This window comes from Paramormyrops kingsleyae, chromosome 15 (genome assembly GCF_048594095.1).
Source record: "Paramormyrops kingsleyae isolate MSU_618 chromosome 15, PKINGS_0.4, whole genome shotgun sequence".
Lineage (NCBI taxonomy): Eukaryota > Metazoa > Chordata > Actinopteri > Osteoglossiformes > Mormyridae > Paramormyrops > Paramormyrops kingsleyae.
This window is the reverse complement of record NC_132811.1, coordinates 15,592,938-15,611,981: the sequence shown is the minus strand read 5'-3', so window position 1 is coordinate 15,611,981 and position 19,044 is coordinate 15,592,938. Positions and strand designations below refer to the sequence as shown.

Sequence of the window (19,044 nt, the reverse complement as noted above, 5' to 3'; positions counted from 1 at the left end):
AGTCTACAATATTTAATTCTGCTAAAAAGCATAAGTGATTACACTACTGCATGGTGATTCACCATTCAGCTAGATTCCTTACAGCGGTATTGTACGTATTATTGCTTGTCATTTTGTTTTTAATTTATTTATAGTTTATTTTACTTATCTTTTATAACTTGTAGCATTGGTGGGAAAGCAAACAAAATTATATTGTATATGTAAATTAACAGTAAAGATATTCTATTCTATTCTATGAAGAAAAACAGTGCTTATTTATCCCTCTTCACTGGCTGAAATGTTTACTCTTTGGCAGGGCAATGTCCTCTCTGACGTAACTTTAGATCTACACTTGTGACTCCAAAACCAAACATTTTATGCTATTTCAGTTTTTACTTTTAAAAACAAAAAAAGTACATATGTCTAAGATACAGTGAAATTTTAAAAGTTTGCATACTAACTGATGTTCATAAACCAATGGCGACCATAAGGAAAAGCAGTGTTACCATCAAGAAAGAAGAACTAAACATCAGTAAATCCATTCTGGAAATAATTAACTTCCAAAAGTCTATTTAAGCTCAGCACTTGCCAAATAAAATCAGGCATTTTGCTCTACTCCATTACATTTTTAGGTTCCTAACATGCCATTTTTCATTTCTTTTTCAGCTTTTCATTTATTCTTCATTGTTTCATTATGTATATACTTCACTGGAGTTGCAGCACAGAAAGGTAAGGGATCTAACTACTTTCTTTTTATTGTCTTACACTGGATCTCATTAGATCCTTTTGTCAGTAGTACTGTATATCAAGGAAGCTTGAGACAGCCATGTGAATGTTTTTCTAAACAATGAGGATTGAGAATGAGGCTGTTAAAAACGTTGCGAAAACGTCTAATCAAAGTCTGAAACCTAAACCTCACTGAGACCGCAGCGGTGCCTGAAAATATCTGTTTTTGAAAACCCACTAATGCTTCTGAGCCAAAGCAGTTGTGCGTGGAGGTTTGAACTGAAATCTCTCCAAATTAATGTACGTAAGACCCTGGCTAACAGCTACGGGAAACATTCAGCTCCAGCCATTGATGGCTCAATCACATTTGACTATGAGGGTGCAATAATTATTTTGATATTAAGTACAGTATCCACTGTAACTCTGACCAGGAAAAGCAGTTATAAGATGACTGAAAGGACAAATAAATGAAGTACACCTTCTTCAACTTTATTTACGTGGGCTTTTTTATCGACAGAATTTGGTTAAAGAGTTTTTTGCATTCACTGGAAAATGTGCAAAAGGAGCTAAGGAAATAGCAAATGTGTTTCGCAGCACGATTCTCACCTCTGCAGAAATGTGTGCATATTGTATTTCGATTAAATATTTTCCAATTAAATATTTATTTAATGACGCACACATTCATGTTGCATTCGCTGTATCATATGCTTGTCTTCCCCTCCCCAATATTCAACTCATCATTTTCATATCAGCATCTTCATTGATTCTGTCATTGTTGATCTCCATCTTTTTCGTTGACAGGTTGCCCTGCTAGAAAGATTCCTGAACTTCAAAATGCTGAAAACCGTTCAGATTTGAAGGACCAGTACATTCACGCAGAATCTGTGCGATTCGCTTGTAACACTGGCTTTGTGGGTTTTTTTCGAGTAACATGCAGAGATGGCGTTTGGTCAAAAAGCGGACGGTGCCAAGGTAAGAGGAAGCGTTTTGATGATGATGTGTTTTGTAAATATTTTGCTGCCTCAACTGCCATATTTATGATCCGTTTCCCCGTTTTTTTTTGTTTATTTTTTAGCAAAGCAGTGTGGCCACCCTGGGGATACATTAAATGGGGACTTCACGCTTATAGTTGGAGACGACTTTGTATTTGGATCATCGGTTCAATACACTTGCAGAAAAGGGTATTAGGGCGTAGAAGAATCCAAAATTATTCTTTTAAACTTCAACTGCATAAATTACATATTAAATAATACACATTCATCAAACCTTTATTTTTTGAATGTCTGAATTTTCATGAAAACGGAGGTTAAACGCAGATGTCCATTAATATCTGAATTTGTAACTCATGCAGTTGTTTTGCTGTTTTGTTATATAACATCCATTCAGAAAGAAATTATTTATGTGACTTGTGATGATACTTTAAACAGTGTAAGTGTGAGGTAACAAAAATGACATACCGTTATATTTTATTACTCGGGTTTTTAGGTACACGATGGCGAGCAGGATAAGTCATCGCACGTGCCTCCTCAGTGGATGGGATAATATTGTGCCTTTTTGTGAAGGTAATAAATGTATTGTTAATTTTTTTTTAAAGTAGTTCAACAAGCAGTAACAGTAAATAATTTGATAAGCTTCTCAGGGGGTGGAAAAATAGATAAGTTGACTATACCAAAGTTTTTGGTTATTATATGTATCTTACACATGTATGTTTTTATTTCTTAATTGTTTTACTCCAACTTCTTCATTTTAGTGGTGAAATGTGAGCCACTGAATCCATCTGAGCAACTGGATGTATCGGGAAATTTTGAAGCTCCCCAGTATAGTGATGTGGTAGAATTTGAATGCAACTCTCCTGCAGAGAAACTCAATGGACCAAGACAGATATATTGCACTGACACTGGTGATTGGAGCGGACAAATCCCAACATGCCAAGGTAAAAAAATTGTAAATAATGAAAACAGACAGACAGACAGATAGTTGTCGGGGGCCCCAGTGTTGTCGGGGCCTTAGGCAACTGCCTACCCTTGCTTTCTGGTACCATCGCCCTTGAGCATCATGCAGGTCCTGCAGATTTGTCGGCGAATCTCCTGCTCCACCACATCCCATAGGAGCTCTTTTCGATTGAGATCTGGTGACTGTGGGGGCCATTTGAGTGCAGTGAACTCATTGTCATGTTCAAGAAACCAGTGTGAGATAATAGGAGTTTTGTGACGTGGTACGTTATCCTGGAAGTGGCCATTAGAAGCTGGGCGCACTGTGGTTATAAAGGGAGGGACATGGTCAGCAACAATACTCAGGCAAGCTGTGGCATTTAAATGATGCTCAATTGGTACCAAGGGGCCCAAAGTTGCCAAGAAAATATCCCCCACACCATTACACCACCAGCAGCTGCAACCTGAATTGTTGATATAAAGCAGGATGAATCAATGCTTTCATATTGTTTTCACCAAATTCTGAATCTATCATCAGAAATTGAGATGTATCTAACCAGGCAACGTTTTTCCATTGTCCATTTTTGCTGAGCCTGTGCCCACTGTAGCCTCAGTTGCCTGTTCTTAGCTGACAGGAGAGGCACCTGGTGTGGTCTGCTGCTGCTGTAGCCTGTCTGCTTCAATGTTCAATGTGTTGTGTTTTCAGAGATGCTCTCCTGCATACCTGGGCTGTAATGAGTGGTTTTTTGAGTTAGTGTTGCCTTTCTATCAACTTCCCGTTCTCGGACCTAAGTTCCCCCCTTGCACAGTCACCGCCTCACACTTAGCACATTTCTTTTGTAGCATATTCTAGTGTATGTAAGCACTAGAGATGGTTGTGTGTGCAAATCCCAGTAGATCAGCAGTTTCTCGAACACTCATATCAGCCTGTCAGGCATCGACAACCATGCCACGTTAACTTAAATCACCGTTGTTCCCCTTCTGGTGTTTTATGTGAGCATTATCTAAAGTTCTTGACCTGTATCTGCATGATTTGATCTATTTATCAGCCTAAACTCTTCAAGGACAAGGTGCTGGAAACCTTCCCTTTAAAGTCTGGGCCATGATTTGTTATATGTAGGTTTTACTGGTAGCCTTCCTGTTGGCATTAATGAGTTTAGTCATTTCCCTCCAACCATCCTCGTCTTCGGGATCTTTGGTTTGTCGCACCAGTTTTACACACAGTGAATGAAACCCTGTCTTGGTGTGTTGGGTGTGTTGAGTCACAGACATATGATTCCGTTTGTGGGAGGAGGCTGTTACCTTCAATTAGCAAGTGTAGATAAGGAAGTCGCCAGTGATATGATGATGTCATTTTAACAGTTGGCTTTTTTCCCTAAGAAATAACATGCACACGCCCGGAAATACCAAACAGTATACCCGACGGTAAGAACAACGTATATAAGAAAGACGACATTATAAGATTTCAATGTGTGGAAAACTACAATGCTGTTGGAAGTGGGATTGCCAGGTGCAGCAGAGACGGTTGGACCATGTCAGTCCGTTGTGAAGGTAACCCCAGTCCATGCAACCACACTGGTTTAGTGCCTCAGGGTTGAGTCAAGGGTCCCCTGGGAAAACATTATTATTTCTTTGTAATTCATTATTTTATTTATTACTATTCATTATTAAACCTCCTCTTAACAAGATTAGTCCCATTGGGATTTAAGACCTCTTTTATGAGAAACACCTGGCCGCAGTAGCAACAATAAAAATAGTTTTCTTATAAAGAAATATCACATTTAATATTAACATGAATGTTATAAAGAGAACAACTTCACATTCAGGACAACCAAGCTAAAAAACACAATAGCAATTTCTAAGTATTATTCACTCAGTAGTAACAAATACACTCACAATCCCACAGGTATTACAGCTTACAATTCATTTAAAGTAACCAGTTTAAGGTCATTCATTAAGCTATTTTGCCCAAATCCATCTAAATTTTATGACTTTATTTATTTCTATGCAATACACCAGAGCCAGTGATGTTATGAAAACAATGTATCATTTATTTCTTTAAAAAGGTGGTATAGAATATAAAGGTATATAACTGGTGCCATGCATTTTAATGAATTAATTGTATTTAATTTATTCTGAAAGACCTTTGGACTTTTTCAGTTGTTTTAATGCTATTTTACTTTGTTCATGGCATAAACCTGTGTATAGATTCATTTCAGTGATTTCCTTTGCAGAATTCACATGTAAAGTACCCGATGGACAGTTTTTGAACTTTACCTCATTCCATGCCACTGAATATAAAGTTGGTGAAAAGGTTAATTATGTCTGTTTGGAAAAATATAAAAAACGAGAACCATTTGCCACATGCACACTGAACAACTGGAGACCACAAACAATGTGTGAAGGTAGGAGTTTTACTAGCTACTGTACTATTGATACTGCATGTCAGTCAGTCAAGTAAAGCTTCCATGCAGTTACCAGAACTGCCATCTGAATGTCACTGAAGGTGTGATTGTGCATGTGAGTGTGACATATGACTGTCCTGTGATGGACCAGCATCTCTGCCAGGATGTTCTCTATGCTGTCTGGGATAGTATCCAACTTCTCCACAACCCAGTACAGGATAAGCCAGTGAATGAATGGATGGATATTCTACCTTGACATATCAAATTTTATTTGCTTTGCAGAAATCATTTGCAAGAGGATTCCAAATAGTTACTATGCTAGGCATATACATGCTGGGTGGTCCCCCTATAATTGGCCACACCGCATTACGTATGGACAATATAACTATTACTGTAATAAAGGATTTAAAGAAACACAACCTACAGCAACTTGTACAGCACATGGGTGGGCTCCAGAAAATCCCTGTGAAGGTAATAAATATATTTATGTGAAATTATTCCCCTTCTCTTAATATTGTGCCTAACAAATTGTGTAACAAGGCGTAATGGCACAGAAAATTGTTTTGCTTAATCTTTGTCAAACCTAAAAGTCTTCTGCCTCATATAAAATTTTAAATCACTGTCAATATATGATAATCTAATATAAAGTGATTACATTTTTGCCAAATATAATCATAGCAATGTCGATTCTTGGTTTTAAAATGACTGTAGCTTGTTTTTAAAATATATCACACATGTATAAATGTCAACCTACAACCCTGATCGGGTTGAGTGGTTAGAAGATTATTGTAGACTGATATGCTGACACATTGTCTTTGCAGAAATCCCATGCATTAAGCCTCCTAATGTTATAATGCCTGATGGTGGGAATGTTGTCCGTCGCGGAAAACATCGTTATAGCTGTGTGGTTGGATACAGAGAAACTTCCACAGAGGTCGAATGTACAGAGAATGGATTAGTGCGAGCAGATCTATGTGAACGTAAGGATATGTTTCGTTTAATATTAGCTACCCTGCAATTAATTGTCAAATTGGTAATTTGATTAATAAATGAATCAAAACTGAAACAAACTAAAGAAGCCATTATAGGTAGAATGTGGAGCCAGAGAGATGTCACTTAACCCACTAGTATTCAAACCCTATCCTCTCCTTTCTATAGCAGCCAGTATAGACCTGTGTGTTCAGCCACTTCATTGGTTACATTCTGAACACGAACACAAACTTGGTGTTTAGACATATTTGTAATGCTTGTTTACAAGTCTGCGTTTTACAGACGATTTTCCGGTGCAAAACTGCAGCATATTAGGAGAACACAAACCAACAAGAAAATGCAACAACACCAATATAACAAAACAATTTTTTAAACAATCTTATGTGTTTCCTTAATGTTTTTTTGTCTTAATTAGCATTTATTTATCAGATGCTTTTGTCCAAAGTGACACACAGCAGAGGGTCAGAGAGCAGGGTCCACCAGTCCTGGATCATTTGGGGGTCACGGCCTTCCTCACGCCCAATGATGAAATCACTCTGCCAGGGTTTTCAAACTGGCCACTTTTTAGTCACAATCTTAACAAGCAGAACCACACACTACCCCATAGTATGTTGTGTTTTGCACCTCAGCGCCACTGTACAATCTTATCAGAATTCCAATATTTACCATTGATTGAAGTAACAGTAATTCTGAAGCAATCAAATGATTATCAAAGTATCAAAGTAACAGACTTTTGAAAACTGGTTCTGTTTTTCGTCAAAATTGTTTTATATAGCCTAACAAAGAAACTTTCAGCTCTGAATAACAGTAAAAAACCCTGTATGTGATAAGCCAGTGGATGGATGGATGGATATTCTACCTTGACATATTAAATGTCAAGTAATAATAGTTTTGTAACTAAAATCCTGTGATAATTTAATCTGGTGCCAAATTTTACTGTCTCATTAAAAACCTGAATCACACAGACTAAAGATATATACTTATGAACCAATTATTGTGTTATTTTTTTAGAAACTGGTAGGTAATTTAACTTTAAATGTACTAAAATGAATAAATACAATAAAATATGTGCAAAATAAATACACCATTTTATTGTCAATTGATAGATTTACTGTAATGTTTATAAAGTCGTTCATTCCCAATGCCTCTGCTGCATTACAAAACTGGTAAAATAATACTGATGAGATGTTAGTGATTTTTTTCCAAATAAATCAGATATTAAAAGGGAAAATAACAAAAAAAAAAAAAAAAAAGTTTAGACGAGAACATTTGATTGCGTAGTCTGATTAAACTGATTGTGTAATATTTATATGCTAAGAGGACATCGTTAGCTACGTTCCCAGCCAGAAAAACTTGGCCCCATCTAATAATCAGTTGATCTAATGAAAAAATAAAGTAAACCATGAAGAATGCAAATTTTAACGTTATTCTTTCACCATTTCTAGTGATTGAATTAACAAAGTAGGAATACCTGTTTAAGCAATGGATATAATGCTGCAGCAGTCACAGCACTGAAATATAATCTTGCATTAAGAAGATGTTTTCATTACACCATTTTTTCATCATTTCTAGCGAAATGTGTTATACCTAATTTAAGCAATGGATACGTGATCCTTACAAAAGATGAATCTGCCATTTCATATGCATGTGACGAGGATTATAAGCCCAAAACAGAAGGATGGTGGGACTACATAACATGTGAAAATGGAAAATGGTCTGATACTCCACAATGTATTGGTAAGAAAGCATTAGGGTGTGTTCATGCATGCTGGTCCAAATGGTTATGCATTTTCTTTGGTTACTTATGGTTAAGGTTAGGGCTGGGTAGGGGTTAGAGTTCATCTTACACCATACAGTATGCCAAACTTCGGATGGAGTGCTATAAAGCACACCACCACTGGACTCTGGAGAAGTGGAAACATGTTCTGTGGAGTGACGAATCACCCTTCTCTGTCTGGCAGTCTGCTGGATGAGTCTGGGTTTGGCGGATGTCAGGAGAACGTTACCTGCCTGACTGCACTATGCCAACTGTAAAGTTTGATGGCGATGGGGCGATGGTGGTGCAGGAGGTAGTGCTACCGTTCGGCAGCCGGAGGGTTGCAGGTTTGAGCCCTGGGTCCTCCTGACCCCATCGAAGTGTCCTTGAGCAAGACACTGAACCCCCAATTGCTCCCAGTGAACTGGTTGGCACCTTGCATGGCAGCTTCCGCCACCAGTGTGTGAATGTGAGGCGTACATTGTAAAGTGCTTTGGTAAAAAGCGCTATATAAATGCAGTCCATTTACCATTTAGATGGGATGATGGTATGGGGGTGTTTTTCTGGGAGTGGGTAAGGCCCCTTAGTTTCGGTGAACTCTTAATGCTTTAGGGTTAGAACCGGATGTCATAAAAGTTCCTGTAGGTGTAATGCCAAGTGTCCCCATATAGTATACTGTATGTGCCACCCCAAAATGTCAATTTGGCTATTTTCACTGGGATGCAATGTTAAAATATTCAACTTGTATCATTAATTTCAACAGAAATTAATCCAGATCTGAAATTACAAGTTACCCTCCTAACTCATGCCATCTGACCTTTGGATTGTGTTGCCATTTTCACTACGTGATTGTTTTGAGCTTCTTAATGGCTGTTTGATTTTTTTTCATTTGTAGATAAAAATCGCTGCAGGGATCTGCCAGCAATCGCAAATGGAAGAGCCGAAAAAAACAATAAAGAGTATAGTCATGGAGATTATGTTGAAGTTGAATGTGATGTAGGTTATTCTACAAAATGCATCAGCGGAAGTCTGAAAGTACCAGCATGCACCGGTGAGTAATGTGTTAGTGATATATAGTGTACAAGCTACAAAGACCCAGAAGCAAAGAAGAGAACATGTCTATATAATCTGTAGCCCAGAGGGTTAAGAACAGCCGACACTATGACTGTACACCATCAAACTCCAATCGGCACATGGTAGCAGTCGTCCGTGTGACAGAGACCTCATATACCGTGTCTGAAGTGCTAAACTGGGTCCATCTCAGTCAGCAACATGCGGTCATAACACAATTACTCTGTTCTGCTGTAGTCTATCCACGGTACCACACACCTCTGTGCATGCTCTCAGGTAGATTTCCTCCCACATTTCAATGTGCTCAAGATACCAAAATTTCAAACTTCGATACGATACTGAGAAAAGTACTGAAATTTGATACCATTTTCAATTCTAATTTTCTTTGCAGTAAAAACTTTTTGTAAACTTATGTCACATTACATTGTCAGTCAAAGAATATTTTCAGGTGCAGTAGTAGCCAATGTAATTGCACTGTAGTCACATTCAGGGACATTCACGAGCAGTAAAAACTATTAAAATTTGGATGTTACTTTATATTATTATTACAATGCATAATAGATGTAATTCTATGCAACTCTATGCTTAGGGCAGGTCATTAAGCACACACTACCTCAACTGACATATTGTACACAAGGTACTCAGACACTCACACTGTAATAGGATGACTGTCTCTTTTTGTATGTTGTTCTTATCTCTCTTATTTATTACTTTAACTTATGCTGCTAAACTGTTTTTCACTGTTTCTGTAATAGTGACAATAAAGATCTATCTAATCTTATCTATCTTAGAACAGGTATTCATTAGTTTTACATGCCTTCTTTATCTTGTGTCTCAAAGCACAAACACTTGTTCCAATTGTATCTGAATGATCAATACTTATCAACACTTCCTCATGAGACCAAAAACCAGGTGCATGTTGTAGTGCTACTGTAGACACACAGGACACAGTTGTAACCCATTATGTATTTTGTATGAAGTTTTACTGAGGAAAAAAGTACTTAGGTAGTACTTCTACGATACTGGTGTTGGTTTACTGGATCCCAGAGCCTAGAAGCTATTGAAAAGAACAGAAAAAATTCCCTGGGTGACTGGATCCCACGGCCTAGAAGCTATTGCAAGAAATTATAATTTTGTTATTCGGGCAGTAATTTGTGAGACTGCACTGAGGTTGAGGGGCATTGGTAGCCTATGAGCCTCAGTGGTTAGAACGAACCAGTTGCCCAGCTTGTAGAATCAATACCATAATAAATCAGTACTGAAACTGTTTAATTATTGACATAACTGATATTTACAGATCTTTAGATACTTTTCACATTGCGAACGTAAACGGGCTTGTTAAAAAATTGTTTTGTGATCACAGCACAATTTGTGAAAATTTTTCAATGCTGTGCAGCCCTAAAGGGTGTATATATCGTTTGGTTTTCGGTAATTCATAATGCAATATAACGTGTTTCAGTAATTTAAGTCGAACAGATCAATAGCCTTCTGATCCTTCCCCCATGCTTCCTGGGAATTCCAGGTTGATTGTGAACCTATAATGTATAAAGTGGTATGGAAAATGGATGGTTGAAATTTCTGTGTCCCACACTCCCAAATATGGGTGTGACAAGGAGTGTGACATATGGCACAGACTGTTCAGCAGAGGTGGAGATTTCAGGTCCACAAAGTACAGATCCAGACCAAGATTTAGTTTCAACCAACCAGTAGAGTTGTCTCTGACTGTGACTCTTTATACTCAACTGGTTGGTTGAAACAAAATCTTGGTCTGGATTTGAATGCTCTGGACCCGAAATCTCCACCTCTGCTGTTTAGGGCCCAGCAGTCACCAGGGGGGCCCTGTCTGATCAATCCTCTTATTGGACACCTCTTTTCCTTTTGGGACTGTTGTATTTTGTTGTTCTGACATTTAGCATCTGATATGTGTCACTGCTCTGTCGTTCTAGCTCAAGAGGGCTGTGATAATACAACGGCAACTGGTAAATCAAATAAAGATGCTGGTTCTGATGACTGTGGCGTGGCAAAATGTGTCAATGGAGAATGGCAGTTACCTCAATGCATTCGTGAGTATTAAATATACCTAAAACATACTTAGTGGGCACCTGCACACCAGGTAGGATCCCTTTATGACTGCAGAGCAGCCTGTATTCTTTATGGAATGAATTTTAAAAATCTGCATGTGAGTGTGACATATGACTGTCCTGTGATGGACCAGCATCTCTGCCAGGATGTTCTCTATGCTGTCTGGGATAGTATCCAACCTCTCCACAACCCAGTACAGGATAAGCCAGTGAATGAATGGATGGATATTCTACCTTGACATATCAAATTTTATTTGCTTTGCAGAAATCATTTGCAAGAGGATTCCAAATGGTTACTCTGCTAGGCATATACATGCTGGGTGGTCCCCCTATAATTGGCCACACCACATTACGTATGGACAATATAACTATGACTGCAATCAAGGATTTAAAAAAACACAACCTACAGCAACTTGTACAGCACATGGTTGGGCTCCAGAAAATCCCTGTGAAGGTAATAAATATATTTATGTGAAATTATTCCCCTTCTCTTAATATTGTGCCTAACAAATTGTGTAACAAGGCGTAATGGCACAGAAAATTGTTTTGCTTAATCTTTGTCAAACCTAAAAATCTTCTGCCTAATATTAGCTACCCTGCAATTAATTGTCAAATTGGTAATTTGATTAATAAATGAATCAAAACTGAAACAAACTAAAGAAGCCATTATAGGTAGAATGTGGAGCCAGAGAGATGTCACTTAACCCACTAGTATTCAAACACTATCCTCTCCTTTCTATAGCAGCCTGTATAGACCTGTGTGTTCAGCCACTTCATTGGTTACCTTATGGACCTCGGCTAACATTCTGAACATGAACACAAACTTGGTGTTTAGACATATTTGTAATGCTTGTTTACAAGTCTGCGTTTTACAGACGATTTTCCGGTGCAAAACTGCAGCATATTAGGAGAACACAAACCAACAAGAAAATGCAACAACACCAATATAACAAAACAATTTTTTAAACAATCTTATGTGTTTCCTTAATGTTTTTTGTCTTAATTAGCATTTATTTATCAGATGCTTTTGTCCAAAGTGACACACAGCAGAGGGTCAGAGAGCAGGGTCCACCAGTCTTGGATCATTTGGGGGTCACGGCCTTCCTCACGCCCAATGATGAAATCACTCTGCCAGGGTTTTCAAACTTTTTAGTCACAATCTTAACAAGCAGAACCACACACTACCCCATAGTATGTTGTGTTTTGCACCTCAGTGCCACTGTACAATCTTATCAGAATTCCAATATATACCACTGATTGAAGTAACAGTAATTCTGAAGCAATCAAATGATTATCAAAGTATCAAAGCAACAGACTTTTGAAAACTGGTTCTATTTTTCATCAAAATGATTTATATGGCCTAACAAAGAAACTTTCAGCTCTGAATAACTGAGTAAAAAACCCTGTATGTGATAAGCCAGTGGATGGATGGATGGATATTCTACCTTGACATATTAAATGTCAAGTAATAATAGTTTTGCAACTAAAATCCAGTAATAATTTAACCTGGTGCTAAATTTTACTGTCTCATTAAACATCTGAATCACACAGACTAAAGATAAATACTTATGAACCAATTATTGTGTTATTCTTTTAGAAACTGGTAGGTAATTTAACTTTAAATGTACTAAAATGAATAAATACAATAAAATATGTGCAAAATAAGTACACCATTTTATTGTCAATTGATAGATTTACTCTAATGTTTATAAAGTCGTTCATTCCCAATGCCTCTGCTGCATTACAAAACTGTTAAAATAATACTGATGAGATGTTAGTGATTTTTTTCCAAATAAATCGGATATTAAGAGGGAAAATAACAAAAATTAATTTTGAAGCTATATACAATCCTTAGCCTGGGTATAAAAGTTTAGACGAGAACATTTGATTGCGTAGTCTGATTAAACTGGTTGTGTAATATTTATATGCTAAGAGGACATCGTTAGCTACGTTCCCAGCCAGAAAAACTTGGCCCCATCTAATAATCAGTTGATCTAATGAACTAAAGTAAACCATGAAGAATGCAAATTTTAACGTTATTCTTTCATAATTTCTAATGACTAAACTTACAAAGTAGAAATACCTGTTTAAGCAATGGATATAATGCTGCAGCAGTCACAGCACTGAAATATAATCTTGCATTAAGAAGATGTTTTCATTACACCATTTTTTCATCATTTCTAGCGAAATGTGATATACCTAATTTAAGCAATGGATACATGGTCCTTACAAAAGATGAATCTGCCATTTCATATACATGTGTGGAGCGTTATAAGCCCAAAACAGAAGGATGGTGGGACTACATAACATGTACAAATGGAAAATGGTCTGATACTCCACAATGTATTGGTAAGAAAGCATTAGGATGTGTTTTTGTTGAATGTCATCAAATCATTTATTTATTTTAATGCTGAAATTCAGATTGATGTGCACTAGACAGGTGGATTATCATGGGAAATTTACACCCACAGTAGTGTAGCTATGGCCACTCTGTTCGGGGTATTCCAATATGACGGAAGCTGGACAAACACCAGCTGTCTCCACAATAGGCCTGGACGATATGGCAAAAATTTATATCACGATATATTTTTAAATTTTGGTCGATACGATATAATTCCGATATCGATATGGACAATATTAAAAAGCCTCAGGAAAAAACTGCCGAGGACACGCACAATGGTTGTCTGCAAACTGAATTTGCAAAGTCTATAATACCTCCAGGCTCCTCCTATTAAAATTATATAATTTTTTTTTTAAATAAAAACAGTACAAAAAAAAAAAGGTTCACTTTTTATTTGTATTTAGCCTTTACAAACAAGAAATGTGAAATAAACTATCAAATAAATAAAACTCTCAGACTCAGCTTATTAACAATAATATATTTCCATTTAAACTAGAACAGGCTGATTATTCATATACAGTCGAACCCGGTTATGTCGCCGGCCTAGGGGGTTGCCAAAAAGCGTCGAGATAACCGATGATCGAGATAACCGAAAACCAATATGGCAGCAATATACAGTATTAGCATGTGCTTGAAATGTATTTATGTGCGTTAATAACTGAGAATGTACATGCACGGGTTTTTGGCATTGCCGCGATTTGTTTGACGCGATCGGCATGCTATAAATATGTACATACATCGGGGCCGGTTCTAGACATGCATATATGAGGGGGCAGACAGAAATGTGAAGGGGGCACATGGTGGCGACAAAGGCGGGAAAGGGGTGGGGTGGTGCTCTGGATAACTGTTTTTGTCATGTAATTGGATTGCACTTTGTCAGGCCTCTGCCCTAAGACCTGTCCAACTTGGGTGTCCCACCTGAAGGCTAAGCTTCTGCTGGTGTAGCTCTTAGGGTCACTGAGGCACGCAAAGCCCCTGACTACAGTAAGGTGGCAATCCCTCAGGGGGAAAACTGAAAAGTAAAACAACAAAAAATAAAATAAAATATTCCTCATCAGATTAAAACAAGTAAAAACATGACGTTTACCTTAATTGGATGGCCTATATCAAACATATTTGAACCCAACAAAACACTTTTCACTATTGCCAATATTACCAAAACTAAAAAGGGTAGGCTAAGTTATGAAAAAGAAAAAATCAATTCACCGAGTCTTGAAATATAAAACTGAAAAATAGGATCGGTCAGGGTTCATTTCACTACATGTTGTACTTGTAATAACTATGTATGTGACGAATAAAGAATCTTGAAATCACAACGAACAAGTCGCTCAATGAGAATGAATGACGTAACCGACTGGCTAAGCTGCTTCTAGCGCCAAGGTGGTTCAAATGGTACGATCCACACTAGGGGTGTCTAAAATCGTTTTACATAAAATTTTCCTACAAGGTGAGGTTCTTTCTTAAAAAAAAAAAAAACAACAAGAAAAATGTTAATACCCCCCCCCCCAAACTGCTATTTTTGTCTATTTGGGGGGGGTCTTGATCGGGGGGTACTGGGGGGTACAGTACCCCCCGATCAAGACCCCCCCAAATAGACAAAAATAATTCGAACCATGATCTCACTAGTCACTATGATTTTGACGAGAGAGATTGCTGTTTCCTCCAAACCTTCCGCAATCACGCAGCTCATTTCGCTTTGCCCTGCCTACTGAGAAACTGGCTCATTTGCATACTAACAGTGATTGGATGTTTAGCTGGGGGGAGGGTGAGTGGGGGATCTGCCGAGTGCTGCGTGAGCCCGTGCACAAACAGAAGGCGGAGGGAAAGAGCGAACAAGAAGTGAAACTTATCATCTCGTTTGTGCCTTTTTCAGTGGATTTTTCAGCTACTGTAGTAAATCTTGTCCATATTCAGTTTGTGGGTAATTATTATTTTCTTCCTCAACTTCTAAAAGTTTGATTTAAGGGGGCAGGACGTTTGCTTAAGGGGGCGTTGCCCCAGCGTAGAGCCGGCCCCGACATACATGTTGGCTAACAAAAGGCATACCACCAACTGACAGCAGAGATTTACCAGTATACAATAAAAACCACCGTCGTTTCTTGATACAAACCTTTAATTATATTCTCCAACATTGAAAACACAAAGATCGCTCACAAAATCACAAAAAACCTGCGGGGTGTACTGTAGTTCGTTTTCACAAAAAGCTAACCAGTGTCAAAATTAAATTCACAAGTCATTTCCCTCTGACGCAGCTCTGAAAAGTATCATACACGTGGTTACTATGGTTTCTTTACAAAGTCTAAAATGCTTTGTTGCTTTTGCTTTTACCAGTCTGCTTGAAAACAAATGCTTCAATATTATTTATGCTGTCTAAAAAAGTTTTACCTGGATCACATTTCACAGCTGCGTTGTTCAGCAAATTACCATGCGAATGCGATTTGAATACGCGCTGTTTAGCACTTGTGATACATTTTTAAAAGCCGGTGAATATATATAATATTCAAATGTATATCGAAATATCGGAAATGTGTTTAAAAATCGTATCACCGTTATCGAAAAAAATTATATCGCGATATATATTGATATCGAATTATTGTCCAGCCCTACTCCACAATCATATTTTTACTTACATTGTGATAAATGTACCCATCCTGACAAATGGGGAAAATCATTTGACTAATGAGTTATATATTCTTACTTTTGTCTGGACAATAAAATTATACTAATTTTATTTTATACATGTCGAAAGCCATTTAAAAGTAGATTGATAATGCACAAAGCTAACAGTAATCCCACCTAAAACTACAGAATGAGTCCAGTTCTGGAAGTAATTCACCAGATGTGGCTCTTATGATTGTTGAGACATTGATTGTGTTTTTATTAATACTGTTATTATGTTATTTCATTTTAGCTAATAACAGCTGCAGGGCTCTGCCTGTGGTTTATAATACAACGACACACAAGAATGAGTATTCAGTTGGGGCAAAGGTTGAAATTCAATGTTATTTGGGGAAAATCTCTAAATGCATCGATGTAAAATTGGAATGCACCGGTGAGTAGCAGTTTGCAATGCATCTTAGCAGCTAGAAGAATTAAAATATGTTAGGAATATCAGATATGTACAAAAGATTGTTTTTGGGACAAGACACAAAAACAAAAATATTAGATATACAGTACAGAAGGAGGTAGTTCTAATTGGATAAGCAACTTAAAGATGGTTGGACGGATGATGTGATAATCGTACAATAACTATTGAATTGTGCTTCTGGATGAAGCATACGATGTTTTAAAATGTAATTTTACCTAAAGAGAACTGCACAAGATCCAATGATGAAAGAAAAGGCAGCATGGATGAGGATGGAGGCACTTGTGAAGCTGAATGCCAGACTGATTACTCAGCAACATGCAGAGATGGAGAGTGGACCTTTCCGCCGTGTTCTGGTGAGTGATAACTCTCACACACACAGTGCACTCATTTTACAAACATGACACATATATTAAAAAGAAATAAAGGGGTTGCGTGGATATTATTTCATCAAAACGTGTATGATCTCTTGGTAAGATAAAAGATATTGCATGGTGCCCTGTATGCGGATTCGGTATAGTTACAGATGAGCCTTTAAGGCTATACTGAAGTTTAGCTGCTTTTTGTTGATGACCCGTTGACTAACATGATTCAGACCGTGCAGTTTTTAATTGTCCAACAGGGTACACTCTCATTAAGAATATCCAAAATTGCCCACTTGTTAAAGGTACCAAAGAATGCATGAAATCTTAGCTATATGTTTAAGATAAGTATTGTTTGAATATTAATTATTTTAATTATATTAATTACAATTATTTTAATTAGTAAGGTATGAGGTCACATTTGTGGGGAAATGGGGAAAATCATTTGACTAATGAGTTATATATTCTTACTTTTGTCTGGACAATAAAATTATACTAATTTTATTTTATACAGTACATGTCGAAAGCCATTTAAAAGTCGATTGATAATGCACAAAGCTAACAGTAATCCCACCTAAAACTACAGAATGAGTCCAGTTCTGGAAGAAATTCACCAGATGTGGCTCTTATGATTGTTGAGACATTGATTGTGTTTTAAAGGTGCCAAAGAATGCATTTTCTCAGTATTTTAAAGTGTTTTCTAACGTCTACATGGAAGGTATGTGAACTTGAGTTGGTCAAAAAATGCCCAGAAGCAGTTTTACAGGCCCATGGACCATCCTTTTATTTGGCCCTAGAATGAAACAGGCCATGTTCCCTATTATGGTGGGCTTAGACTGTTATGTAATTTAGATTTACATAACAGTTTAGGATTTTTAAATCAATCCATTTACCACGTTATTTTACATATGTAGGAATTATATTTGAAAGAGGGAACAACAGTATATGAGATTCATAGTATGTCATTTCCATGTACTGAACTATCCTTATTCAACTATGCCGAAGTAAAGTCAGATTTTTATTCTATGGCACCTTTAAATTGTGTAAATAACCATTAAATAACCATATATGTTACAGATAAAGTGAAAGATTCACCCTGTGACATGGTCCAGGATGGGCAGTTGGAAAATGAAGAACTGAAGAAAAGCATCGCAAAACAAATAAAATAAAGTTTCCATAACTGTGTAATGATATCCTTGTTTTATTTTTTTGTGATCTACAGTACAATTGCCATTTCTAATAATCTCAGAATCATGTTTTACTGATTAAAGGAAATGTGTTTATAAAGAGTGGTCTTTTAATAGGCCAATTTGCAATGTGACTAATTCCAATAACAAAAAAGTACCTTATATGTAATGATCAGACAGAGAAGATCCAAGTGCAGGAGGTGTGGATCTTTAATTCGGAAGTTCAAATCGAAATCAGAGAGAGGCGGGGCCAGAACCAGGGCAGAGACCCAAGACGATACGAACACATAATCCAAAGGGGAGAATGCAGGTATGTATAGCCAATGGGTCAGTAATAAGGCAATCAATGATGCAGCCAAAACCAGGAAAACACACGGGCAAGAATCTTAAGTCCAGAGACCTGTATCACAGAGTTGGCACATAAAAGCACGACATATGCGACAATCAGCCAATCACTTAAGCAAGGATTGCAGCACGGTTATGTATTTCAATGCAGTGGAACAGAGTTATGGTAAAGAACAAAGTATTCTGAAGTATAATAATGGTGAAGACCAACACCGTACCTGCCACCAGAGATAGAAAGGCATGATGCAACAGATTGCTGACAGTGGAAATGTACAGTTTGACTGTCATTAAGATAATTATCTTTATTTCCAAACATGTTCTTTGTGGTTTTTGTAATTATTCTTGTTTTTTGAATGCAAGTTTGTTATTCATTAATAAACGGTCACCTAATCAGCATTCCTTCATTCCTGACACACATACATTGTGGGTATGTGTCCGTGGAAGACGTCAAGTGTTACCATATCTTAGGAGAGCATCATCCATGTTCATTTATATAATTACACCATTCATAGTGGAAAGGGTAGAATAAATGCACTAATGACCATAAAACTAAATGAGATGGGAATACTGAGTATGTTTTTATGAATGGATTATGGGGGACAATGCACACCACTTGATTTTCAGATTATGTATCTCTATACATCTTGATTAATAATCACACCAAGTCCATTCACCACCAGTGACTGTAAGAGCGACAGCTAATGAACATGAAGTGCACGTGCGAA

At 37.3% G+C, this 19,044-nt stretch overlaps 1 protein-coding gene across 5 annotated transcripts; it reads left to right on the top strand.

The window, feature by feature from the left end:
- Positions 1 to 585: 585 nt before the first annotated feature.
- On the top strand, positions 586 to 18,693 carry LOC111834911 (complement factor H-like). Of its 5 annotated transcripts, XM_072700044.1 has the most exons (18): positions 586 to 708; positions 1,507 to 1,677; positions 1,781 to 1,886; positions 2,191 to 2,267; positions 2,456 to 2,638; positions 4,017 to 4,187; positions 4,871 to 5,041; positions 5,324 to 5,512; positions 5,863 to 6,021; positions 7,604 to 7,768; positions 8,683 to 8,838; positions 10,805 to 10,921; positions 11,205 to 11,393; positions 13,124 to 13,288; positions 16,252 to 16,392; positions 16,650 to 16,781; positions 17,865 to 17,971; positions 18,151 to 18,693. In XM_072700044.1, the coding sequence occupies exons 1-17, from the start codon at positions 621 to 623 to the stop codon at positions 17,954 to 17,956; spliced, it is 2,472 nt and encodes an 823-aa protein (XP_072556145.1). In that variant the 5' UTR covers positions 586 to 620; the 3' UTR covers positions 17,957 to 17,971; positions 18,151 to 18,693. The 5 variants fall into 5 exon arrangements, with proteins under 5 accessions (XP_072556145.1, XP_072556144.1, XP_072556146.1 ...); XM_072700043.1 differs by having other exon boundaries at positions 17,865 to 18,693; XM_072700045.1 differs by lacking the exon at positions 7,604 to 7,768 and having other exon boundaries at positions 17,865 to 18,693.
- The last annotated feature ends 351 nt before the right edge of the window (positions 18,694 to 19,044 follow it).

Bases quoted from the DNA above. Each gene is read 5' to 3' on its own strand.
- LOC111834911 (XM_072700044.1), top strand. From the start codon at position 621: ATGCCATTTTTCATTTCTTTTTCAGCTTTTCATTTATTCTTCATTGTT. The intron at 2,639-4,016 runs GTAAAAAAATTG...TTTTTCCCTAAG, and splicing joins ACAAATCCCAACATGCCAAG to AAATAACATGCACACGCCCG. The intron at 13,289-16,251 runs GTAAGAAAGCAT...ATTTCATTTTAG, and splicing joins TGATACTCCACAATGTATTG to CTAATAACAGCTGCAGGGCT.